The sequence below is a fragment of the Aythya fuligula genome, chromosome 1 (genome assembly GCF_009819795.1).
Source record: "Aythya fuligula isolate bAytFul2 chromosome 1, bAytFul2.pri, whole genome shotgun sequence".
NCBI lineage: Eukaryota > Metazoa > Chordata > Aves > Anseriformes > Anatidae > Aythya > Aythya fuligula.
In genome coordinates this window covers 65,357,990-65,384,981 of record NC_045559.1, presented here as the reverse complement: position 1 = coordinate 65,384,981, position 26,992 = coordinate 65,357,990, and the positions used below count along the sequence as shown (strand labels likewise).

Here is a 26,992-nt window from a genome sequence, read left to right as displayed (position 1 = left end):
TTATCATCTGATATTTGAGTTGTCTGACTAAAATCTTCTGGCCTTATCCCGTAAATTGAAATTTTTGCAGAGAAATGTCACTTCTTCCCACCTCCCCCCCTTAACTCAAGAACCACCCAAACACCTTGACTAAAGCTGCAAAGCTCACATTTCAGTAGAGAGCAGACTTGGTTCACTACAGTACTCAATGTCTTCATTCAAATTTTCATCATAAGTCTCATCCTGAGACACTTCCTCTTGGCAAACAATTGCCAGCTGGCTGTCTCTGGAACTGGAGCTAATGAGCAAAAAAGACAAGTCAAAATACAGAGATGGTAAAGAAAATCTGTTATAGAGACAAGAATGACAGGCTCCATCTGTCTTGGTTTATTATAATGTTGAAGAGCTATCATAGAAAAATCAATGACTGAACAAAACTGCAGAATTCACAAATACAAAAGCAACAACCACTGTCTGTGCCCTCTTTCAAAGGAAGTTTCTTAACAATGTTGAAAAATACTGGAAACATAGATGTATTACTGTCATTTGTGACTATATGGACTCTATAAATGTGCACATCACAGTGCCAACTTTCCCAAAGTTGTGAACTTGTAAAACCTAAGATGGGCTCTTAGAAATGCATCTGTTTTTTTCTTGTTGCAAAAGCCTTGGTTACAGATTTCAAAGAGAAGCTTCCATGACACTGATAGTACCCTCTCAGCTCTGTGTAGCACAGCCTCTGCCTCCCAAATCCTTTATTTTGCACCATCTTTCCCTTCTGTTTCTTGTTCATGCTCTCATTTCTGTTCATTCCTTCCTGTGTTTTCCACCTCTGGTCCCTTTTTTCTCATCAATAACTGAAGGGTGCTTCTGCTTCATTCAGCAGGATCTGTTCAAGCTCTTAGGCATGACAGCCCTTATTTCCCTGCTTGTCTTCTCCTTGTCCTTCTGGTTCAAGTCTCAGCCCTCAGAATTCACTTCATTCTGAGTCTATTTTCTGAGAAGTAAAGTAAAAACTGAAGGTAGCATGAATCTTTGAAATACTGACATAGAGATATTAGAGTCAGTTTGCTACTTGCATTCCACAGAAGAAAGCAGTGTGACAGAGATTTGTTTTTATGTTTTTAAATCTTTCAGGGACTTGATAGGAAACATTATTTTCTCATTTGTTTCAGGCATAAAGCACCAGGAGAAGTGTGTATATGCATAGTACAAAACAATCTGAAGGACAGTGCTGGAGTGACCTTCCTGCTGAGATGGGAGACCAGTAAAACTGCTAAGCTGCATGGTGGAGAACTCACTACATGGCAGCTCCCCCTTTTCAACAATCTGCGTTTAGCCAAAACATTTTTTTCTGTGAGCATGCCAGGGTATACTGCTCTGCTCTGTGACCAAAGAGTGTCTAGATGTGTGAGCCCAGATAGGAACTCTAAAAAAACTACACAAATCAAGAAACCAGCTAGAAACAGTCTGTGCATTGCTATCTGCCAATGGGCAGAAAAGCCCTAATTTGGGAGCATGTCCTGGAGATGTCACGGCAATCATTAAAACTCTTTTCCAGCTTACTGACACCAAAAAGAAGAGCTTATCTTCAGCATGAATCAGGATTTGGACTTTCAATGGGACGAACAATGGGTCTACACCCAGAGAGTGTTAGAGCAGGAGAGAGAACACATACCGTCCCAGTGTTTCGTAGTAATGCGTCCTAATTCGAGGTAGGTGCCCAAGGAAGCAAGGAGAGAAAAGAACACCATGTTAACAGTGTCACAACAGCACGAATCAGCATGTGGGGGACAGAAGATAACACAGTGTGTTATCAGCAATTCCTGTGGCCTCCCTAAGGACGGCAGGAAATAAAAAAGCTATTGGTTTGTTTACTTGGGTGATGTGTACTGCACCCACTGAATTTCCTCTGTCTAACTGCCATATTCTTTCCTATCCTGGAGCAGCATTTCTCCACCTTTTCACATTGCTCACTGTCTCCATTGAAAATAAATTTACAGCTCAATCCTGCTTTTACTGAAAGGGTTAAAAAACATCGCACTGATAAAAGTGATATTCCTCTTGTATTAGTCACCTATGTGCAGACAGCCTGAAGGATGTCAAGAGAAGGGGATTTTCTTTGCTTTACGTGGTATTGCGTGTCTGACAGCCTTGCCCCCCTTCTCCCAGAAAGCCTTATGTGACCTCCTTATGGATGTGACGCACTAACTGAAAAACGCTGACTTCCACAGAACTCTCAGCTGGGCTCTTAAGAGGTGAAATGCAGTTGCTTTCCCTTTCAATTACCAGTTGATAAAACCTGTGGTTAAGAGTGGGTAAATAAGGCTCCCTTTAACCCTTATAAAGGTTTCTTCACGATAAAGCCCAAAGAAATCATGTATGCTGGTCTGTGAGGGTGCTGCTTCTTTGCCGTGGTCAGTGGATGCATATCTGCCACACCGTGGGCTTTGGCACAAGTGGAGAACCAAAAGGCTCGGTCCAGGCTGCAGGCAGGGCAATATCTGGTGGGTGACTTTAGCTAGGCAGCAGTGCTTTGGTGTTTGCGTGCACGTTCCCCTCCCCGGTCCCTCAGCCCATGCCCTGCTGTGCAGCTTACCTTTTGGATGGTAGTTTCCAAGGAGCTTCCTGCACACGGATGGTGGGTGACAATGGGGCCCCATGGCCTTCCACTGTGCTGACGGTGCTGGGGTAGCTGGGCGGGCTGGGGAAGCGGCACAGGGCAGTGTTGTTGGCATTGTTGATGTTGGCATTGGAGCCTGAAGATGAGTAGCTGCTGGGTGTGAAGGTGGAGTCTACCAGCTTCTCGTGAGATGGAGACTCGGTGTCTCCCTGGTTGTTGCCGGACTTATTGATGTGCAGAGGTCGTTGGGTGGTGAATGTCTGGGGGAATGCACTCCTGCCATCACTTTGGTAGTAGCTGACATGGTTTCCAAACAGGCCTCCAGCTCTCTGTCAGAGAAACACAAACAATTTTTTCCCTTTGTCAGTAAAAAGGTACGTGTGGTGTTCCCTGTCAAGACTGTTGAGGGAAGGAAAATGTGAGAAACAAAAGTGTGCACTACGGACTGGTGCTCTCTCTGCCAGAAAATGCATAGACTTCTCTGTCAGAGAGACTAGGTACAGGCAGGCTGTGAAAGCTTCATCTTTCTAAGACATTTCAAAGGACTGGCCTTAAAGAAATGAACAAGTGGATAGGTGAGACAAAGGTGTCCAAATACCACCAGTCCTGGGAGGGTATGACTGGGTAAGGTGGCAAGAACTAGGTTACTGCTCTCTGGTATTCACAGTGCAGTTGCAAAACAATATCTTTACATAAGAAGGAATTTGAGAAGAGCACCAGAAGCTATTAATCACCTGGAGGAACAAATGAAGAAAGATTTAATGAGCCAGTTATCTACTGTTTGGATGATGAGTTATGAGAGGGACAGACAGCATCTTTCTGTAAATGATTTGAAGGAGAGAAATGCCAAAGGAGAAGAAATATTACCAGAGGATACAATTAGAAGGAACAGAAATGAAATAAGAAAGGGAAGATTTAGGCAATTGCCCTGGAAATTTCCTCCAGGACCACAGGGTCTCTATTGGGCTCTGGGGTACATTTTGAAAGGACACTACTTGTGCCACTGAAAGAAGAACTCAATAAAAAATTGAAGTCTGCCTGGCTGATGCTCTGTGGACTGGAAGATGGCTTAACTGTGCAGTTCTTCTGACCCTTTGGCCATTGTCATTATGATTTTGTTTAGGTTTAATACAGGGCAAACATCCATTGAGAAGAAAATGGGATAAAAGTAATTTCTCAGGATCTGGCACCCTGACTCCACCAGTCTGTTTCCCAGTAGGGTCTACAAAAAAAAGGAGCAGCCAGCTGAAATACAGAGTACATACAAAAAACACAGCACTCTTTGAGCTAAGATACCAATCTAGCCTCAGTTTATAAATTTGTTCCACACCTACCCGGAAAATATCATCTTCAGAGGCAGCAGAAACAGCTTCTTTCATGGCCTTGTCTAGCTCTTCTTCAGCTGTCAGGTCTCCTGAGATTGCCCTTCGGATCTCTGGGCCGATGTCGTGAAGTGTGCGCAAACCAGCCTGCAAAACAGCAAACTATAGAGCTTCATATCTCCGAGTGGTTATGTGAGAAACAAAAGCGATGTTAATCTGCTAAGAACAGTGGGGCCTTTCTACTTAATATAGCATCCCCAGCTCCTAGAAAAATACTAACAAATTCTGCTCTTTCATCTCCAGTTTAGAGAGGGAGAAACTCTTAGTAATCCAACCCAGGAATGCTCACTGCTAGTCCCTCGGCTTTTTCAAAGCAGGTCACAGCCATAAATCCACGGGCCTGACCGTGCAAGTCTGCATGCTTTCGACTCTGGGTTCTCAGATCCACTACCAGAAGCCCTAGAGCAGCCACAGTTCCCGCTGAACAATGTACTCAGCACCTCTGAAAAATATGTTCTTTTTAATCAGCATCTTAAATACATATTTCATAGCTAAACTTCTGGCATCTGGATCTGGACAGTCCTCAAACCCCTCACTGACTGGAATCCACTCCAGGGAGGTATTCTGTGGGTATGTGGAGACCTCAGCCTGTATTTAGGCCTGTGTCACAACACTTCTTGGCTTGCTGCAAGTCCAGAGTCACCCTTGTTCCTTACTCTACAGTTGAAGGACAGAAATGGCACAGTCCTACAGTCAGGGGGGATTTCTTATTCTTTCACACAGCCTGGCAGTCCACCAGTGAACCTGTAGCACAGTGATGAACAGATCCCAGGCACTGGATGGCCTTGGCATCCAGGTATGCTTCTTGCTTTGTAATTGATTTTGCCTCCTGGCAACATGCTCTCTCTGGTCCTGTTATAATGACTCCTTCAGAAAGGGTCAAATGAATGTAGTAATAAAAAAAATGTCTGCTGGACACTTCATAGCAGCCCTCCAAAAGAAAGCCAAATTTCAAACATTACCAGTGGACTGATAAACAGTGACCACCTCACGTGTGCCTTCCACCTCCAGAGCTACAGGATGAGGCCCGTGCTAGATAAACACCTATCCAAAAGGATTGATGTGGTAATTTAAAGAGTCTACAAGCTCCTTTCTAGTGAGGGTAGCCCATTGCAGCCCCCAGAATGGCTGAGAGGGAAGTGGGGTCAAATGCCTCAACCGTACCACCCCTGCCCATCCTGTGCCCATCTGTCACCTGTAAGGAGAGGGCATTGCGCTGGGAGGGCTTGCCCACCAGGCCCTGTTCTTTGCGTTTCTTGAACTTCCTGAAATATTCTTGAATCAGGAAAGTAGCGTAGAACTTCCCGACGGTCACCTCGTCATCTGGAAAGGGGTATTAAAAAAAACACAAACATCACACAACAAAACAAATAAGCAAAGGGTTTTAAGTAGTGTGTTTGCTAATGTGAGACTTGCAACTAAAGGCAGAAGCCCTAGGCACCACAGTACTTCTCTGCTTTTTATGGCTTCAGTATGCAGGGCTGAATAAAGGAAGGGATTGCTCCACGGTCAGAGCTTGCCGTAAGTAGTCAGGAGGTGAGGTACACCTGGCATTTAGATAGACTGGCTCTGCTGGCAGAGAACACCTATAGCTATGCACCTCTGGATGCACTTTGGTTTTGGCGAAGTGCCTCTATGGCTCTAAGCTTTGCAGCCTCTGGTGCTGTGATCTTGCTATAGCAGTAGCCTCCCAGTCTGGGTCAATGAATGCTGCATTCTCTTGTGACAGCTTTGGGTAATGCATACTCCAAATCTGATCTCACTAATAGCACCTGACTTACCACCCATCCCAGACCTGATCTGACCCTTCTCTGCACTGAAATTCTGTCTGGTTGTGTCTAGCATGGGTGTGAGAGGACCACAGTGATCACCTCTCCCCAGAAGTGCAGTTATTGCTCAGTCCTTGCTATATTCTCACTCAATACAAACTGTTGATGAGCCAAAATGTGCACTCAGCTTTTATCCAGGTAACTCTCCTCACTCCTCCAAACCTGCTGTAAATTGTATTAGATACTGTCCTCTGACTTCAGAGGAGGCTGAGCAAGGTTTCAAGATCTGGCTGTGGCTGTTAACTAGCTGCCGAGTGCTGTTTCATGCAACAGTCCCTGGAGCCACCTGGAAGGTCAGTGAAGGTCCCACTAGATGCCCATGCATCTGGGCTCCTTAGGAGCCTAGCAGAGAAGGAGCCTGCAGGCCTGGTAATTACAGCCTACCAGGGATGCTGCATAGAAATCTACTGCAATCAGACAAGGGACAACCCTCAGCCAGTCTGAACTGGTGTAACTAGTTGCCAGACAGCATCTCACAAAATTTCTACTTGGACAAATAGAAAGCAGTTATGTGAGTAAAAAAAAGGAGTTATATGCCATATACGCCCAACAAGGCACTAGGTAGTGTCCAAGGGAACAAATCCTACAGCTGAAGTGGGGTGAGATTGAGGAAAGAAGATCTCTCACTCCTATTTAAACACCTTTTCTTCCTCCCCTGATTTTTCAGCAGTAAGAACATGATATACATGTTTGTACAGGCAAAACCAGATCTCAGCCTGATGAAACATCCAGACAGGCAAACAGGTAGCAACAGCTTGTGGAAGAAAGCCTGTCCCCTGTACTCCACTTGATGTTCACGAGGTGCAGTAGGACATGTCTGGTGGGGAAAAGACAGACATTCACAGACTGGGACAGGATCCTGCACTCACCACCTGCGGGGGGCACCACCTGGTCCAGCAGCTTCATGCTGGTGCGCTTCCAGATTTTCTTAATTATTGCTCTAAGCTCTTCATTGGCTTGCTCCAGGTTACCTGCAGGGTGAAAATCATCAGAGACAGGAATTAAGCCAGAGCCTGTAGAGGAGCAATTTCGCATGTCTAGCATGGCAATCTCAGGAGGAAATACCAGGGCTTTTGCAGTAGTGGAAAGTTTTGGGCAAACAGGCACTCAGACCATTGCTGAAGTCCCCTCATAAAGACAGTAACTAAATATGCACAGTCATCTCAGAGTAGGAAGGCGACTGTGTTACTGTTTGTCTCCAGAAGCCAGAAACTAGGCAACTACAATGCTCCTTTGTCCTGAAACGTGAAAGTCTCATTCAGTACTTACGCTTTCTAATTGAGATCCAGTGAAGGTTAAATATGATGAGAACAGAGGTTGGTTAATGGAAAAATACTGCTTGGGGAACAGAAATAATTGTTGGCAAAGATGCAGCTAGAAATCTAAAGACCTGGGAATTACCTGTTGCAATCCCTGCATCCCAGCATACATCAACCTCTTCACATGGTACCAAGAGACTTCCTTGGAGAAAGTCTGCACAGTGCTCTGAGAACGCATGCCAGGCACGTGCAGAGCTTTCACCCTCTTACACAGAGGGCTGTCCCAGGACATTTGTGTTTAATCTCTCAGGAACAGCATAGGCTATAACAAGCCTTACACATAACCATCTGAACTTAGACATTACGTGTTCTTCTGTGGGGCTCTAAGCTATTGAGGTATTTATTAATTAAGCCACTCCCTTTGAGAGTGAATGACTGAAACAGATTCAGTTTATATTCTTTCTTTCTAGGTACATTTCTTCTCAAACTAGTCACCTTTGATTTATTGATTTATGTACATTCAAACCCCTTATACTTGAAGCTCTCTTCTCTCTGGGTGTACTACACCATTATCTTCTCCCTCCAAAGGTGCTGTTCCTCCAACTTTTCTTATTGCTCCCCAAGCACTAAGGCTCCTAAATATGTTGCACAGGGCTCTGCATGACAGTAGCTCTCTTAATATGATGCAGTGAAGACAGTGACATTAAATAACTTGCTGAGAATGAAACAGCTGGAAAGCATCAGAGGCAGAAATATGACTCAGGAGGGTGCATTCCAAACTTCTGCCCTAACCACTTACAAGATCCTGCAGAGGAAAAAAAGCAAGCAGTTTGAGGCTTCCCAGGAAGGTTGATGATTTCCCAGAAGTTCACTGGCAATGACTTTGAGAGTCTGAGGCTAAGACAAACAAGAAAATCTAGTCTTTTTTGGGTCTCTGTTTCATAGGACACAAGATGTTCTACAGGGGTTGCCGTGGTCTTTCTTTCTCAGGAGAGCCTCTTTGGCTCTAAAAAAGAATTTTAGTGAGGTGAGGCCTTCTAGTCCAAGCTCTGTTGCCTTCCATGGACTAGAAGATCGGTGGTGACAGTGACAAAAAATCTGCCCAGCTCTGGATCCAATTTGCACAGGGGGAAGCTTCTTTGCCCCTCTTACTTCCCGTGATTGCCATTTCAAAGAATGTTGGTCTAAAACATTTAACTTGCAGATCATCATAAAGAACATGATCAATAATCTGAGATGATACCATGAGAAACATCAGCTTTCTAGATAATACCCAGCTAGAAACACTGTTCTCTTCCTAGAATATATTATTCCTCCAAACATCTTTACATTTTTTTTTGTACCATGTGCCGCATGTTAATAACTGGTATCATTTTACACAAAATGTCCTTATTGTTGCATTCCAGCTCAACACACTTTGGTGTGAACATCACTCAGTTACCCGTGCACTCAGCAAGCTTGTTACCTTCTGTCTTGATCCTCAGTGCTGTTCTGACCAATGCAAAGAGAGTGGCATTGAACATCACAGTCCCATCACTGTTCAGTGGCATATTCATGGAGACAAGGCGCTGTGGAGTAAGGAGGAGAAAGACAACAATCACACTTCATCAAGGACTCAGTTTTGTTCTTCCTTACACACTCATGATGTTCTCCAGACCTGCCACCCCTTTCACTTCAGCATTTGTGACCTGTGGGTTTGGTTACACAACTTTAAGAGTACTTCTCATATCCATCATTTGTCCCAGCTATGGTGAGAGATTGCCCTGGGGTCTCTCTCCCACTGGTAGATACTCTTTCCTTTAATGTGCCTATCACTTTCTAGCTTTTGTTTTCCTTGTTACAAGTAGGCACTTGAGCAAACTGATTTTTCATACCTCACAAGGCACCTGCAGGCTCATTTGCACTAAATATGTGACTGCTGCAAATATATATAGAGTCAGAATCTTTCACTGAAAGAGGGGGTAGCCTTGAACAAAGGAGATTGGCTGGTATGCTTTATCCAACTATTTCCCCTCTCCCTTTTAATGTAGGGCTGTGCCCACCTTGCAGTAATTCTGTAAAGCCACATAGGACAGAGAGTGGGTGCTCGGTAGTGTTGCAGCTGCAGGGTGAACTTCATTGAGACCAAGGACATACACCTGAGGCAAGATGTAGCCATTACCAGATCTTACATCCTTACTTCTGTATCAGGAGGTGAGAGACACCAGGGACTTGGTTTGAGCTTTTATGCATCATGGGGCTGATTTTGTCTGAGCTCTGTCTAATGCCACTTTCATGCAATGGGCCTGGTTCAGTACTAAAGTGGGGAAAGGATGTCATCCCCCATCACTATCATTGCTTACATAGACTGTGGGGTTTGAACCAGGCTGAGACAACAGACAATTGCCAGACAGCAGACTGAAAGGGATGGGCAGTAGGCCACAGAAGTCACATATTTCTGTGTATACACCCCGGCCTTTGTGTTTTGCTCTGAGTTTGATAAAACAACTACATGAGTCACATACAAACTCTGGGACTTGTGAGGAGGTGAAGAAAGAACTTCAAAGCAAGGAAGTGTAAAGGTTATAAGCATGTCATTATTCACTAGAGAGAGTCTTTTTCATAGCTGGAGTCTCACAACAGAAGACATAAGCGAGACATTTTCACAGAAAATGTGTACTTGTTCTTCCTGTATTTTAATATTGTACTCACACTAGGATTTTTTTGTATGCATTATTTAGTCAAAAGAAAATCTTAGAGATATATTTGTTTGCCCTGTTATTTCTGTCCACCCTGCTTTGTCTTGGTGTGTGTGTTTGATACCAAACCACAACTGCTTGTGACTCCCAGCCTTCCCCGAGCCGCAGTGTGCCTTACTTTGCAAGCCACTCGGTGGGGGCAGAGCTTCCCGAAGCCCAGGGGGGGCTGAATGCGCCGGAGCAGTGTCACCACGTCCAAGTGCTTGATCCGTCCCCTAAGGAAGAAAGCACAGTGAGGGTTCCATCCTTACCGCAGGACGACCTGCTGATTCCTCTGCAGAATGCAGTGCTAGAAGTCTCACTTAGATCTTCCCAGGCCTGCCACTCCCTGTAACCTGGACATAGCTGAGAGGGCATTTCAGAACTCTTATGCTTGGTGCATTCCTCAGGATTTGCCCTATACTCACATAACTCACTCGCTCAGTACAGAAATCACAGCTGTCTGTGATTCACAAGTCAATACATGCAAGAATTCACATTGGAGTTTTGAATGCTGCAGTTCCCTGTGCACGAGTGGACACTTTGGGGTTGTTCCCCCACCACTGACATTCTCAAAATCTATGCTTGTTTGCCTGTTGGCCACAGGGCTATGGCAGTTACAGAGGTACACGGGGTCTTTTTTTTTTTTTTTTCCCTGGCAATTTCTCTCCCATACACATAGCCCTGAGCCACTGTCTTCTGATACTTGTTTATGTTTTGGGCTGTCACTGGAGCCAGTACAAAATAAAGTCCTGAAGCTTCTCAGCTGAGACAGCAGCAGTTGGATTTCTTTTAGATTTTGTAAATGTTATCTCAAAAGAAGAATTCTCTCATGGAGGGAGGAGGGAGTTCTACCATGGGACACTGGTGGGGAAGAGGAAAAAGGAGCACATTTATAGATGGGAAGTAACAGAATGTCATTTGGAGTGAGGGGTTATCTATGATATGGTTTCAGCCACTGCAGTCTTGCTTTCAAACCAACACAAATAGTAGCATCTGTTTTGTTATTTAACAGTGTATTTATTAGAATGCTGTGCTTGCCCCCTATCTATATTGAAAGTCTCTCTGGACAGATGGGATGGGAAGAAGGGTTTTGATTTAAGTATCATTTGGAAACAGTGGCATGGCCTCACATTCTGCAGAGCCTGAGCCCAGATTAACCTTGACACTGTTTCCAGATCCAGGACTAAAGAGACTAACTAAAGAGACTAACTAGAACTAACTGCTTTTCATTCAAGGTCTCTTTCCACAGTTTTTGCATTATGAAGGGAGCTTTGCAATTACAATTGTCAACTAGACTGTAATGCCAGAGGGATCTAAATGCACTTTAAGCCAAAGCATGTGTCAAGCAGAGCATATAATACTGAATGTCAGTTAAGCTCTTGTGTGAGTTGTTCTTGTGTAACTTTAAATCCCTGCAAGTCTGCTGATGTGAATAACCTTGCAGAGCATGTAAAGCAGTCGTGTGAAGCTGCAGGTTGTGATGGGTCTATATGACACACGACAAAATGGAGATCTCAGCACAGCAGCTCTTCTGTGAGTAGAAAGCTAAAGAGAAGAGTCAGATTGGATTCAATATCCCAAAGACATGCAACAATAAAGCAAGCTGCTAACCTCCCTCTCTAAATTTTCTCCTGTCCCCTCCCTGAGCAGTCTGTATCTCCCCTTGACTGAAAGTGAAGCAATGTCCAGCCAGGTAACAGCGCAGCCTAGATGCTGAGATTTTTGTGTGTATCCTTGCATTGCTGGCCTCTGGATTCACCAGTAATACTTTGTGGAGGCATCTATTGTGAGATATTTGCATAAAATACAGGAGGAATATGGCACTTACTGCACTGGGTCTAGAGAACAGAAAATAACAGGCCTGTTCTCCTGAGAGGCTCTGCTGTCCAGGCTGGGTTACTTACTTGGCTTCAGGGTCATACTCTGCCCAGATCCTTTTAAACTCATCCAGGTGGTGTGGTCCTAAAATGGACCAGTCCCGTGTCAGGTAATCAAAGTTATCCATTATAACGGCTACAAAAAGATTGATGATCTGCAAACAAGCATAAAGATGACTTGGTGGATGAGGCAGGTAGCAGAAGACTTTATGGTGTTCTCAGTTCAAAGCCTGGATTTGGACTCATAAAACTAGGAAGTCATGGGGGGTGGTTTCTCTGTTCCCCCATGTCAGCCCCACAGTTTAAATGGGAAGATCCCAGAGGCAGGATGTCCTCAGCTGGTCATATTTTTCTCCTTGCAGCTAGATGGATGAGGCCCAGGTTTGCTGCAGGCATGCTGTGATGGCTTTTTATTTACCTGTCTTTGCCCACCAGGATGGTATAGCAGTGGGAGAACCTGGGATTTATCCTTTGTGGGCAGTGGGGCTGGGATGAAAGCCCTTTATTCTGGCCCAAGACCAAAACTTTTAAAATTTTGCTGCTGTTCACTGGGAGAGTTCTGGGCACTGATGCCAGCTGCAGAGCATGTGCTGTTGCTCTGAGCAATGCCGCATTGCCAGCACGGAGCAGATGCAAGTGGGATATGTGTATTCTCACAGTCATTGCTGCTGGCAGGGGAGGAAAAACCTGCTCAGCAGCCAGAAGGAAGGTAGGAGGGAAGGTGGGAAGTGTGGCTGAGGCGTTGCTAGCCTCAGCACAGCCCACAACACGCTAATTTGGTTTTCTCATTCAGGGGGAGGAGGGAAGAGCACTCCTTTGCTGTGCTCAGAGGACTGGGATTGGGAGCAGAGCATCCCCCAGAGCTGCAGGGAGAGGCAGGAGCTGCAGAGACCGAGGGGCTGTTGTCATGGAGAGGGGGCCACTGGGGAAGGCCCCACGGGGAGATTTCCCATCTTTGAAGCCACCCCTCTGCTGTGCAGTGCTGAGGCAGGGGGGCAGTGTGAGCTGGGGGCAGGTTTTGGGTGCTGGGGTGGACTCACCAGGAAGGCACAGAGCATGTAGAAGCTGATGAAGTAGAAGACGGCGAAGCTGCTGCCGCAGGAGTGGTCGGCTTCAGTGGAGTTGGCTGGCTCTGACTCAGGGTCGCACTTCTTGTCTGGGAGACATGCCAGCATGATTTCCTGCCAGGCCTCGCCAGTGGCACACCTGGGCACAGCAGAAGGCGAGGGAAGACAGCAGTGACCTTTGACGTAGGATGGGAGGGACTGGCACACTAGCAACCTGCTCCTGCTCCACTGAGGTTGATTACAAGCCCGTCAGGCTGACGGTCAGGCTCTGACATTCACTGGCATGTCTTGCTCCTCTTCATTAGCTCTGTTCCCATTATGGGTATGTTGTTCCTGACTGACTGTGCCTAGTCTTGGTATGGGGTTGTCATGGTCTGGCCAGTCAGAGTCACTGAGACGTGTGTGATGCGGCTACGGATTACAATACAAACTTCCATGGAAAGAAGGAATATAGACTGCTGCATTTACACCAACTCCCTGCCATCCTCTCCCCCCCTTCAGCACCTCTCCTTGGCCCTGGCACACCTGGCCACAGCTGGAGCAGGATGATGTGCAAACTGAGCTAGGCCAAAGCATGAGTGGGAGCTCATGCTCCCCTCCCTGCTAAAATTAGCTGGAAGTCATCCTGCCTTGATGTGAAAGAAAGGAGGAGTTTGTGGTATCAGCATTTGAGAGCACTGAACAACTGGCCACCTCTCTTTTGAGAGGTGACCTGGGGCACTGAGGGCTGGCCAGCATCAGGTGGCAGGGCACAAGGCTTACTGGCTTACTGGACTTTTTGGAGGCTTACTGGACTATTTGTTCCACCTGACGTGGCTCCTAGGCTCTCCCACTAAGGGACAACATGTTCCACTCACCTCACGAGCATGACACGGTAGAAGGAGATTATCTGTGCCCAAGAGCAAGGAATCACGCTCCTGGGCTGACACAATGCAGAGCTGTCAGACACCCACCTGAAAAGCAGCAGCACTGCTTGGGGGAAGGTCTGGAAGTTGTTGTTGCGGTTGATTTCCGTGGTATCGTTCAGCGCAATTTTACCAAACACCTGGCAGAAAGCAGAGGTCTTTTCAGGTTAGTTTTGCAAAGTCCCCAAACCTCTCGTTACCTGTAGCTCTTGGCCTCACCCTGACTTTGGAGACCTGACATTTAACAGAAACTGCTCTTCTCTTAAACTGTCTTTCATATTTACTGTTCCTTCCCTTGCTTCTGCTTTATCACCAGAAAAGCACTAATATTTAACAGGAAGCCCCTTTCTTTATTTCATATATTGTGAATATGTGATATGGGGTCTTATGTTAACAGGCACTCACAAGGGGAGGGGGTCCAGCTGAAAGAAGCTACGGACACAGAAGGAAAGTCTCCTTCCCTCTTCGCTTATCTGTTTGCACCAGGAGGAAATGATAAGCAGAAGACCAACAGCTGCAAAGCCTTGAGGTCTGCGCGATGCCTTGCATCTTCCCAAAACAACATAAAGTATGCTGCCTTGGCTCTGGAAATTATCGAAATGCCTGCCCTTCTAAAAACCATGCTTGTCACCAGGAGGTGTCTCAGGGCCACTCAGAAGGCAGCAGCGTGAAGTTGATGACTAGAGTTGTCCAGAGAAAAAGGGAACGGAGCATTGGAAGCGAACAACAGATGAGAAGTAATCATGAGAGGCGTATGGTAGAGATCTAGTTTAAGAGCCTCATATTCTGGCTGAAAGAAGTGTCTCTCCCTGGTGGAAGTGAAGCAAACTGGTGGCTTGTGTGCTGTGGAAGTGAGGCTTTTGCAGAGAAGCTAACTCGAGGGTTTACAGCCCTTGTGGGGAACTTTGTCTTAGGTACAAAGTGATGGTAACAATTTTAGTCACTGCATGAGAAAAAAACTCTGCTGGCTATTTCAGCCTGCTTGGGGCTCTCTCTGCACCATGCCTGAGCTGCTCCATATTATAACGGTGATCTGACAGACTTTTCCTTAAAGCCACAAAAATGGCCTACAGCTCCCTCCCAAGCCCAGCCAACCACTGCTGCACCAACTCATCCATCCGCAGCACAAAGCCTGAAACGTTGGCCAGACCTTTTAGGGTCTGCCCTCAGATGTGAAGCCCCCGGTGCAGCAGAGTTTCAGGCTCCTTTGAAAAAATTTTATTTTGCTTTTGTACTTGTGGGCACTGGGGCTAAGAGCTTAACAAACCTTGCCCAGCAGAAAGGTCTCTGCCCAGCACAGTCAGTCAGGACTATTTATTGCCCATCGACAACAACGTGGCAGAGATCTCAAGGACTTGAGTGCTGTTATCTCGTAGCCAAAATGAGCAGCAGGAACAGAGCAGCTCCGAGAGAACATGGAGACTCTTTTCAAGCAAATGTCACTGATAATTAACACCCCAAGACAAACAGCGACATGGAGAGGAAGGCCGTGCCAGCAGGGAGGGAGGGTCTGAACGTGGCAGGCTTTCTGCAGGAGTTCCTCGTGGACATGTGGGCCTTCCCCAGCCCCGACCGCCCCCACGCTGTGGGTAGCAGTGACAGCCCCAGCTGCACTGAGGAGGAGCAGGAGGACAGCTTAAATGCTCAGAGGCAGCTCGAGCTGAGGCAGCCCATATTTTTCACTTCAGGCAGGCGTAGGCATGGGAACTTCCCATGCTGGAAGTCTGATTTTTCCTTTCTTCCCTGCGGCTTCCCTCACACATGATGCACCAGCAACAGCTTCCACGGATGCTTTGCATTAGTCAGCTGCAACGAGCTGCAAGTAGAGGTTCCTCTCTCGTGGCCTCTTCAGCCTGTGTCTCCTAAGCCATTATGTTAGTGGCTCCATCTGTCAACATCATTTTGGATTTTTCCCCTTGGGCACGTTGGATAGCAAGGCTCAAATGTTGTTAGGCTCCAAGTCAGGGGTGCAGCTGAGATAAAATGGAAGGTCTCATTCACGTGGGTAATTCTTACAATTTTGTCAGATCTGGTACCTCTCAGCTTTCATGGAAGCTGCTCAATGGAGTGGGGAAGAAGTTTCCTTCCTACGTGTCCCTATGTGTGAGGGAAGTCTACCTGTCTGCAGGTTCAAGAGAGCAGCACACAAAACGTTGAAACACCATTTTGACAAAAAAATTGAAGTAACAGGGCTATGAGCAAAGAGAGGAGATGAGAAGAGCTGTTTTTTTTGTTGGAAGGCAGGAGGTCAGAAAGCACTCTAGTGACCTAGATCCATGTGAAGGAGAGATGTATAATCTTCAGGCTGATAAGATGGTTAAACCAGAGGTTTGAGCATTTGCTAAGGATTAGATTTCCAACTCAGAATTTGCTGATAGAAAAGGGAATAGAATTACAGAATAATCTATCTAGCCCTGGCAGTACCATGATCGTCGTAACCCCCATCTGGGTAGGTACTGGGAAGTCATTTTTAATGCTTTATGTAGCTATGTAACACTAGCATAATAATCTCAAGTGATTTTCTGTATAGTATAGGTAATCCTGCAAAGATCTTGTCCACTTGAACAAGTTAGGTATTAAAGGCAAAGCAGCAAGTTTAAAGAATGAGCCCAGCAGATTAAATGACAGCTGTAATTACTAAGGGCAATTGAGATAACCTATGATAATTCAAGAAATGATTAGTTTTATTTTTCAGACTGGGGGAGGGTGGATGGAGTCTGTGAAAAGATGTGATTATAAAAACAGGAAACAAATTAAAATAAGGTCACAGAGGTGAGATGAATTTTGTTAGAAATTCTTTCTGAATTGTGAAACTAAGAAGCCCGTCATGTTTAAAGGCCTCTGGAAGTAATTATGCCGTGCCTTTCTACAGTTTGGTCTCTCATCCCAGATGGCTGACTTGTCTGAGATCTTTGATTAACACAGAAGTGGAAACTGAAGCTTAGTTTGAAAAGCACAGCAAATGAGGCTGGGACTGTCACAGACTGTGCCTGCATCACATGCTGTCTTCAATGGTCTGTATGCAACATCAGTTCCTTGCACAGATGAATGCTCGGGCTGGTTCCAAGTTCATTTTGCAAACTGAATAGGATATTGTATTGATGCAGCTTCCTGAAGAACTGGCACAAACACAGGGTCGGTACATTGGTTCTGATCCCATATTTGCCTTCACGGGTGTAAATCAAATGCTGCTCTTTATAACCCAATGGAGTTAGGCCAGTGTGAAAGTGATGCAAGAGAAAAATGGGGTTTGTTCATTGCAGCATGGCCACGAGCCCACTGAAACAACTCTTCTAAGCCAATGAGCAAGGCACTAATTCACCTTTGCCAGAGCTGCTCGGTGTTCCTTTGGAGCGTGGAGTGGTGGCACATTCCTTTTATTGTTTGCATATTGTATTTTGCCATTAAATGGATCGATTTTTTTGGTTTTGTTGGAGCGTGTTGTGATCCTTTTGGCAGTGCACAGGCAGACAACGTGTTCCAACCAAGCAGCTGCCTTCTTACCTTGCTTGGAGAAAATGTTCTTGTAAACCTTTATAACCACACATTGATCAAGTGACGTTATAGATCAGCCCCCCAGACTCTAACAGGAGGAGAAAGAAACAGTTGAACCTTTAGTATCACTTACCTGCATCCCGATCACGGCGTAGATGAAGAATAGCATCACTATTAAAAGAGCCACATAGGGGAGAGCCTAGAAACGAAAAAAAAAGAGAGCACCGTGTCTCCACCAAGCCTGGCATTACGGAGCCGGGTTCTTGCTCCTGGCTTTGGGGAAACTGGGCAGAGACTGACCGAAACGTGGAGTCTGTAATTCATCCAGCTGGCCACTAGATGCCTCTACAGGACCATATTTGCTCGCCCTCCGCGCCACCACCCTGCTGCCACCCAGCCCAGCCAGGCTCCCACTCGCGATGTTTTGACTCTGCCTCTTTCAAGTCGCTCCTGCCCTTGGCAGTGAGGAAAGCCAGGGCAGAAACAGCGTCCATATCTGCTTACCATGAGGAGAAAACTACTGTAACCGGTTTGATTCTGTCCCAAATGGCAATGTCCTTTGACTGTGTTTTTCCTGGATCCAGTCTGGTGAAACTGAAAATGCAACAGCTGTCCAGATCCAAATTCAAGGCTCCTACAACGGCTGGTGCCATCCTAAGTATCTAAATCGGCATCAGCTTTGTCTTCTGCTCAGTGTTAGGTGTCTGTGATGGTGTCTGCAGCTCTCTAAGTGTCTGTGATCAGCTGTTGAAGAGGAAATGCAGAACCCTGATTTGCAGAGCTGCCTCAGGAGGGAGAGGCCAGTGCAATCAGCAAAGTGTTGAGTGCTATCGGTTACCTCCACCACTAGCAGGAATCAAGGGCACACAGCTCAGGGCCTCGCTGTCTTGGGTTTTTGAGAAGGAATTTTCTACTCTGTTGCTTTTGAAATATAGTGCTCAGGCCAGAGATTTCCAGACCTTACTTCAGAGGCAATGGGCGGATGTATTCATCCTGAGAATGCCAGTAGAGCCCCTGGGCTGGATTTTGAACATCCCATTTCATGGAGCATAAAAAGCCTACAACATCATTATTATTATTTTAAAATATGATGTTATTTATACATTTCCAGTTTATGTCTAAATTGACAACTTTCACTGACCACCATGGGGATTTGACTAAAACATGCAGAAATCACCTCAAAGACATCTGAATATCAAAATGGCCATAATTTAAACCTTTAATCAGTGTCTGTAATAATCATCTCAAGACCCAGAGGGAGATTCCTCTGTGTTTTATAGGGTCAGATGAATCTACATGGCTACCCCACAATGCCAGTGGAGATGCAATAGCTCAGAACTGGGCTCCACACATTTTGTGATGATCTAGTTGGGACTTGATTCACAGAGAACCTCAGTAGAGCTCCCAAGGTAGTGTCCAGACAGGACCTCAAGGACATAACCTTACCAGTTCTGTCTTTCACACAGGGCTTGGAAGAGTGTCTTCTCTCCTGCTCTCCATTTTCTTTCCATGTTTTTCTGCTCAGCCTATTGATGCACCTTCCCACTCATGTCTGCTCCTTATTCCCCGTGGCTCCTTCAGCTCCCCATCTCCCACATTCCACTCTCCTGTCTGTGTCCTCCTCCAGTCCCATCTTTCCCTGGCTTTACCACTCTGTCCTTTTGATTCCCACGGCCTTGCCTTGCCCTCAGCACCCCTCTCACTTCCTACTCCTCCCGCTTGCCAGCCTGCTCTTTGCCAGAGGAAACCCTGCTGAGCATTTTCCCACCAACGCTCCTCTGAGCAGTGCTCCAAGCTACATATAGGGCGTTAGGTGCACAGAGCACATCGTAGCTACAATGGGATCTGAATTCCTCCATGAGTCCATTGCCTATGAGGCTGCCCTGTGCGAACAACAAGACTTCCTGGAAGCATGTGGGGACACGGAGCAGAGCTTGTGCCAGACAAAGTCTGCAGGGATCCCAGATTTTCATGGTGAGAGTGGCTGAGTTGGGAGCTCAGTGCCGGGGCTATTCTTAGCTACTAAAGCAACCTCCCAGAATTTGCAAGAGGAGGAGCTCTAAGCAGAGAATAGCATATTATAAACAGCGAAAGGCTTTAAAGGGAAAAGACGCTTGCAGGGTTTTTTTTTTTTTTTTTTTAAATTCCCCCTGCTGTGGAAGATACCTCCCTTGATACTTTCTCCCACCACCTTTCAACCCTGCCTAAAAGTGACTCTTCAATCAAAGAGGTCTGGAGGTCACTGGAGGGAAGTACCAGGCACTCCCTTTCCCATCCATCTCATCCTCTCCAGCCAAGAGCCCTGGCAAGCTGAGCTCAGGATAAGGGCGAGCTATTGCTATGGAGGCTGGAGGAGCGCAGGGGGCATGGGGAGGGGAAGCATGAACTGGAAAGTGTGACTCTGTCCCCTGCATCGGGGATGCTGAGCTGTGCCAAGGGAATCTCAGTCCTATGCATGCAGACAAAATGGTTCCCACTGGAGCTGCCCAAATAACAACCTGAAATTTAGCAACCATGACAGCAATGGGAAAACGGCCCCATGGTGCAGCTGTGTCAGAAAACTGCTGTGCCATATCAGAACCTTTGGCAGTCAAGGACTGAGCAAAATGAGAATCATTTGCACAAGCCTGATGCTACAGCTACACCTGAGAACTGCACTAGAAAACGTCCAGATTTGATCCCTAGTGTAAACATGTGCTACTCCTGCTAACAGAGACAGAAGTCAGGGTGATCCACAGCACCGCAGGCTTTGGTCTCAGCTTGTGTCATAGCTGGTGAGGTTCCAGTTTTAAAGAATTGGTCAGTTGCTTTCTCATTTGAGTCAATAAAATGCAATCAACCATTTAAAGCCTGAATCTGAGGGATATGTAGTAGCTGTTTCAAGATTGCTGTGTTGTGCAAGTCACCCTTTCAAGCTTTTGTCCAGTAGTGTGTCCCTACATCTTTCCTCATGTTTAGATCACCATTTGTATTACTGTGCCATCCTTCCCTGATGCTTCCTCCAGATCTGCCCAGGCTCTTGGCCAGGTTGTGCTGGCCTACTGAGTCTGGTCAAGTGGAAAATGCAGGATTCATTCATCTCTGCACAGCATTTTTCTGCAGGTTAGTGGCTGGTTTGGAAGCATTTTTTTTTTATATATATATATTTTATTTTATTATTATTTTTTTTTTTTGTTCTAGAAATTAGCTATCTCTTGGTGTTAGTTTTGTCTCCAGAGGTGATGATTTTTGTCTTGTCTGGCCTCCTTTGCCTTCTGCTATCTACTCTGGTACTTCACCTAGCACTGAAATGCACCTGCTGCCAGGGTAAAAGCAGCAGCAATTTAATAATTGTCATTGTTACCAAGGCCAAAGGTTTAGGGCCAAGAAGGTGAAATTCTTCATCGATGAAAACGAAAAAACGGGGGCTACACACCTATAATATTGACTGGAAAGCCTCAAAACAAGGCTTAATGGAAATTTAATTGAGGCCCTTGCCTTCCCCATAGCTGTGAATTTCACTTAAATCAACAGATATAAAATACAGCTCAAATGAAAAAAAAAGAAAAAAAAGATTGAATGGTTACAGACAGACAGTAATTGACCTGAACAGAACTATCAAGGCGGTTCAGGAAGGTCTCAAGCAATTACTCATGCTTTAAAAATGAAACACACCCACCCTGAGCCCTGTTTACTCGAGGCTCACTTGTACCACGTGCAGCTCTGACGAGCATCCTTTCAGCTTGGGCAGTGGCCATGTGGGTGAAAACCCTCCCCGAGGGTCAACCGAGGGGAAAAAATGAAAGGGTTATGTCCTGCTGCGAAACAAGTGAAGGAATACCTGGAAGGACTTGATGAAGGTCCAAAGCAGTGTCCGGATGCCCTCCCCTCGGCTCAGGAGCTTCACAAGACGCATCACGCGGAAGAGTCGGAAGAAGGTGATTGAGATGCGAGAGTTTTCCTCTGCGTTCTGGAAGCCATTGGCACAGAGGCAGGAGTTACAACAGCACAGGAGGAACAAGGGCCCTGGGCCACAGAGGATGCTATGCCGAGAGCTCACTGCACTGTTCCTTGTCCTGGTAACGCTCCCTGGCCTTGCACTGCCCCAGCACGCCAGGGATGGCCGAGGCCACTCTGTCCTGTCTTCTCTCCCACAGTGATGAGGCTACCTATGGGGGCTACCAAGGCCATTGGCCTCTCCCTTCAGCTTGCCTGGACTTCTAGGGATCAGGGGTTGATTGTGCTCCCTCCTCTACATTCTCCCTAACATGGGAAAGATTTAATTCTCCTTGATATTTTACTGGAGGAGAGAGACACTTTCTTTTTAGACCTGCCTCAGATGTTTTACCCCAGCAAGCCCCTGATCCAGCTGCTGAACCTGCTGTGAGCACCAGCCACGTGCTGCTTGCTCTGGGAAGCAGTAGCAGGTCCCAGGCCTGCTGTGGGGTGAGAAACCCCCCTGGGGCCGGCCATGTGCTGCCCCCAGCCCCACAGCCCTGCTGTCCCTGTGCCACTGCGGCTGTGCTGCTGGGGGCTGAGCTGTGGTCACCAGCTCCTGCTGCTCTGCTTCTGGGCCTTTCGCTTTTCTCATGACCCCTTTGTACTTCCCACAGTCTGTGCACTGCCTTTTTTTTTTTTTTTTTTTTTTAAAGAAAAAACACAAGCGTTTTCTTTTGGCTTCACTGCTACTGTTCAAGCGTGTGGTATTTTTAAATACTCTTTTTTTTTTTTTTTTTTTTTTTTTTTTCTGGCCTGTTTTTTATTTTATTTTATTTTTTTTTTAATTTTTCCTCACAGCATCTGCTTTGTCCCTAAGCATTTTCCCTTGGGCTGGCCCTGACGTTCCTCAGCCTGCACACGTGTGAAGGCAGCCTCCTCCTGAGCGCTGAGCTGCCAGCCTGCGTACCTGGGCCTCTGCAGAGGACTCGCTGTCTAGCTTGAGGGGAGGCAAGGCACAGAAAATGCGATGCTTCCCAGTTCACTAACCCCCTAAATGCTGTGCGAAGCCTGTGGAACTGGGGGTTTCCACTAGGAGCACTGTGGGAACGTAACCTCCTGTCATGTGGGGAGATAACACTGTCACCCTGCCACTGGACCTGCCTGTGGAGCAACGGAGTGCCCAGAGGCCTCCTTCTGTCCCCACCCAGGCTGCAAAGACCAGAGTTGGAGTCTAAACACCAAAAGAGCAACGTTTTGGAGGAAGAAACAGTGCAGATCACCCCCTGCTGTTAACTACTCACCACTGTGTAAACCAAGAGAGAACAGACCCTTGGGATTTCCTGCCACAGGGCAGCAAAAGCCGCATCTGCCTCTGCATTTCTGATAAAATCTGAAGCACAGGAACTGCCCAGATGTACGTTTCTGGGATTAAAACTCCAGCTGTGCAGATGAGGACGTGTACCTGTGCTGTGAGAGTGCTCCCGTTTCCCACCTGGGACGTGCAGGTTTGTGTTCGGCTCCATCCGCCCCGGCTGCATCTCAGCCCTGCCTGCTGATGTGTGTGCCTGTAATACTTCAGGACTGCGCTACAGCTGCAGTTTGTCTGTCTATCCATGTGAATCACCGGTGGATATTTTGGGTAGCTTCCTCCAGTCTGCAGCAAAGGCTGACGCTAGCTGCCCACGCAGTAGCGGGGCGAAAAAGATTAGGGGAACAGGCTGTGTCACGGAAAAGCCTGAGTGTTCCCTAAATCTCACATCATTCTTATTTTCTGACTTGGACAACAGTCTGACGGCTTCAGTGAACTGGAGGGAATGGTTCTGAGGTAAAGGAGGGAATGTAGCTACCAAAAAATCAAAACTCTTGGCAATTAATACCCTAAGAACTATCATCCTAGAGGGCTGGCTGTAAGGTCTCTCCCTAGCCTACAGAAGTTTTATGGCCACCTTTTGACTCTTCCTAAGGAGATAAATTCCAATACTACCTAAAAGAGAATTGAGGTTGAAATTTAAAAATTGTGTGGGTGTCACTACTGCTATGGTTGTGACAAAAAAAAAAGAAGTGTTTTCTTATTCTACCTGCTGCTTCTCCTTGTGGGCTTGACCCTTTGGATGGCAGCCAGTTGGGGCATGAGTCTGGACAGATGTTTTAGTATTGCTTTGTCTTTCCTTGCTGAGAGGAGGCAAGAGATGTAAGTAGTAAACTTCTCATGCCCTCCAAATGCCCTGTGATAGACAAAATCTACACAGTGGACAAAGTGAAACAAATTTCTCCCTGACACACATCTCTGCAACTCGCTGGCATCAAAACATGTAGCCAAAAATATTCAGTGATGCCTCAGGAGATTACAGTCATTTTAAAACTAGGTGGCTACACATTAACCACTGTCCCGGTAGCTTACTTTCTCCTCTGCTTTTTGAAGGCACATCTTTGCCAGAGGAGGGAAGTTCTCCAAGGTGGCAATCAGAGAATGGAGTTACTGCAGCGCTGATGGTGTAGCTTAGGAACAGCCTTGTACACCAAAGCAGCATAATCTGTGTGTGCCACTGCACTGCTTATTCTTATTTGTGCAAAGTATGAACTCAAATGTTACACTGACAACATCTCATTGAAAAGGAGCTTCAGAGCTCCAGTCCTTTCTAGTCTGTAAGCCTGGATGTGAAATCACATTCAGCATCACATTGGTTGTGATGTAGTGTGTTGCTAACAAGAAATCTTACCAGGTCTGGTTCTCTCTTGGTGATTCATTAGAAGGCAGAACGACAGTTAACTTGACCAAAGGAAAGCTCAGGATGCACAAGAAGTACACATGTGCAGCATATTCACAGCTCATGTGAACACCAGACTCACACCAATACACAACATGGCAGCTTCATGCACAAATAACTAGGCTGGGCTTGGAGAGAGAACTCGTGATCGGGGAAGAGAATAAAGGAGTGTGTTAGAAAGAGTGTCACAGAAGCTGGGAGGGTGGTCTGTATTTTTGGTCTTACCATAGAGGAAGAGCATTGGGTATGTTCAGCTGGCTTTAAAGAAAGGCAGACAGAAATAAGCTGTAATAAGTCTCCAATCAAGAGCCCTAGTAAACTAGGTCTTGGCTAACACAGGAGCAACAAAATGGCAGAAGAGGGCAAAAGGGAGTGTGAAAGAAATGCACAAGAGGCTGGGCTCATTCCCTGGGATGCCCAGGATCAAAGCTGGCCATGGCATTAGTAGGTACAACTCCCACTGAATTCAATGATGTGAGCTGTATCCACTAATACCACACACGAATTTGACCCAGTATCTTTTGAGTGCTAGATATCCTGAATCCAGGCAGTGGAGGCACTGATACTGTTAAAATGTTTCTTGTGTCACTACTACCAAGTTCAGTACAGGGGGCTGATTTAGCTCCTCAGCTCAGATCCAGGCAATGACTGCATAGGGAGCAGCCAGCTTCTAGTGCATCAATCCGATCTGTAAACCCATAATATCCTGGTGCTAAAGCAACACTTTCTGTCTATATACGCCTATTCCTCTACATATAGTTCTGGGTGATTACATTGTTGTTACTAAGAAAATGGGCTGGGACAGTGTAATTAGCTCTTGGCAACCCTTCAATACCCACCACTGGCTGTGGAAAGTGTGTTGTTAAAGCTGGTTAGCGTGCTCTACCTTCACCCACCTCACACCAAAGCTCCAGGGACCCATCGGATACATCCTTTGAGGCCAAGCAGAGCTGAACTGAGCCCCAGTCATCCCTGGAAGGGTTTAGCTGCTGCAAACACTCTGCTTGACACTCCCAGAATAACATCTGGGGCCACTTCCACTACTGAAAGCAATTCTTAAAAACACCCAAGGCAGCAAATATCTTTAAGTTTAAAAAGCAGAACTGAAAATTAAATAAAGGCAATGTTATCAGGAGTCCTTCAGTTCAATGGTAGTGTAATCCTTCAGGCTTAAACCTCTTTCATATGCCAAACTGGTCTGACATTACTTCTTGTGACTACACTACTAAAGCTGAAACTGATGTACTGCTTCTGCCAATGGCAAAATCACCTCTAGTGCCATGTAGGACTCCCACAGTGTGCTTCTGCTCTCCAAGGACACTGTACAAAATAAGCTGGCACAATATTACCTAAATAAAAACTGTATGTTGGATGGTCAGCCTATTTGGTCATATAGGCAAATGAGACCAATTAAAAACCCACGCTATTCCTAACCATGCGATATTTGTTTGGGTTAACTCATTGGTTGGTATTGTCAGCTTTCATTGCTTTCATCCTTCTCTTTCATGTGCTTGCTCTTATGTTTTCTTTTCAGAAGAAACTTTCAGGCAAATGTTGGCTTGAATACCAAGTAAGGGAGCAGTGTCCATTGGGATGTTTCTTACAGATTTTGATTTTGTGTTGCTGGGCAAACCTCTCCTTTCCACCAGTGCATTTCTCTGCCCCATCTCCCTTCCTCTCTCTATGAGTTTTGCCAATCATCTTTTCTAACAGTAAGAGGATCCTTATTCTGCTGGTTGCTGCTTTCCTGGTACTAGGTACAAAGCTCCTTCAAGCTGACTGAAGGAAGTCAAATATTTTTCAGCACCTTTCAGGATCCAGCATCTTTCCTGGCTGACAGTGTCAGTGCATCTGTGACTGATTGTCTGAAGAAGTCTTATAAGTTATTGTGGAATACTATACCTTAATTGTCACTTTGATATTCTTAGTATTTCATCAGAAAGGGAGGATAATAGTAACTTAACAGTAAAAAAAAATCTGTATAAAACAATATGGCTATGTAATGAGCTAAAATGCACTGTTGATATGAGATGCTCAACTTGGCGGAGTTGTCAACATGTTGAAAAACTAGGAGCCACTGTTAATCTTTGGCATTGCTAAGAAAGGGAAGTAGAGGTAGACTTACTCCACTCTTATTCCCTTAATTAACTGGCCTGTATTACAAGATGCGGTCAGATATGAAGCATATTATATCACCACCTATAATAAAGGCTCAAAAGCAGTGCAGGAAAGTTTCTGCTAATGCTGACAGGTGATAGTTGTACAACCTCAAGCAAAATGGGCAGAGGTTCTTAATACGCTTGTACTCATACAGTAGTTTGTGCATGATTATATGGGGGTGAGAGGAATTAATCCCCAGTTGTGTGGGTTGCTGAATACATTCTCTGATGTCCACAGTAATTTGAGAGAGGAGCCAAATCCTTCCATCTTCCATGAGTGCCAAAGAGTCACCTGAGCACAGTTATCTGAGAACTTCTTACTGGGACTTTAAAGTGTGGCCATTTCTAATAATAATACAGAGAGCTATTGCTAGATTTTCTGAGAATCTGTAACATTGCAAATGATGAGGGTATGCTAATTTTAGGACAAAGACAGGCACCTGGCACCTGAGAACTTAGTAGGTCACACTTGTTCACAGGGATAGAGACATGGTGATAGGTATTTGGATTTGAAGTTGGTGTCTATTGCCCCACTGAAGTGAATAGGATTTCATTTCTACAAATCTCAGAACAATGTACAAAAGCAAATCCTCATCTGTTTATTATATTTGAAGGAGGTTTTATAGAAGTAACACCACTTAACAGAAGGTGGCTTTGGCTGTACTGTTTTACTTGCAACCACCTCTTCCTCTGCATGTGGTTCAATCTGCCACGGAAATTCATCTATTCTACCCTGTTCTTGTCATTTGGGGCACAAGTAGCATGCACATAACTGAATTAAGAAAAGGCAACAACACTAACAGTGAGATCAGCCAAGAGATGATGCTCTGAGCAATTTCTATCATAGAGGAAAGGGACCGGAATTAGATGTCACAAACACATCCAGGGACATAGTAAGACTGATATAGAAGGGGACTTGCAGGTTAAGAGGGGTAAGAGGAGAAATATCTGATGCAGGATGCTTTTTTTTTTTTTTTTTTTTAAATGTTACCATATTAAAAAAGGTAACAG

The 26,992-nt window shown here is 45.8% G+C and overlaps 1 protein-coding gene across 1 annotated transcript in view; it reads right to left on the bottom strand.

Annotated features, from left to right (window-relative positions):
* Nucleotides 1–26,992, bottom strand: part of CACNA1C (calcium voltage-gated channel subunit alpha1 C) — a 432,625-nt gene that overhangs the window by 7,245 nt on the left and 398,388 nt on the right. Inside the window, 14 exon segments of the mRNA XM_032187967.1 lie at nt 149–277; nt 1,658–1,684; nt 2,579–2,931; nt 3,937–4,071; nt 5,180–5,307; nt 6,683–6,784; nt 8,538–8,640; nt 9,929–10,025; nt 11,697–11,824; nt 12,710–12,875; nt 13,690–13,781; nt 17,270–17,335; nt 20,957–21,085; nt 24,048–24,080. Coding sequence (XP_032043858.1) covers nt 149–277; nt 1,658–1,684; nt 2,579–2,931; nt 3,937–4,071; nt 5,180–5,307; nt 6,683–6,784; nt 8,538–8,640; nt 9,929–10,025; nt 11,697–11,824; nt 12,710–12,875; nt 13,690–13,781; nt 17,270–17,335; nt 20,957–21,085; nt 24,048–24,080 — 1,688 coding nt within the window.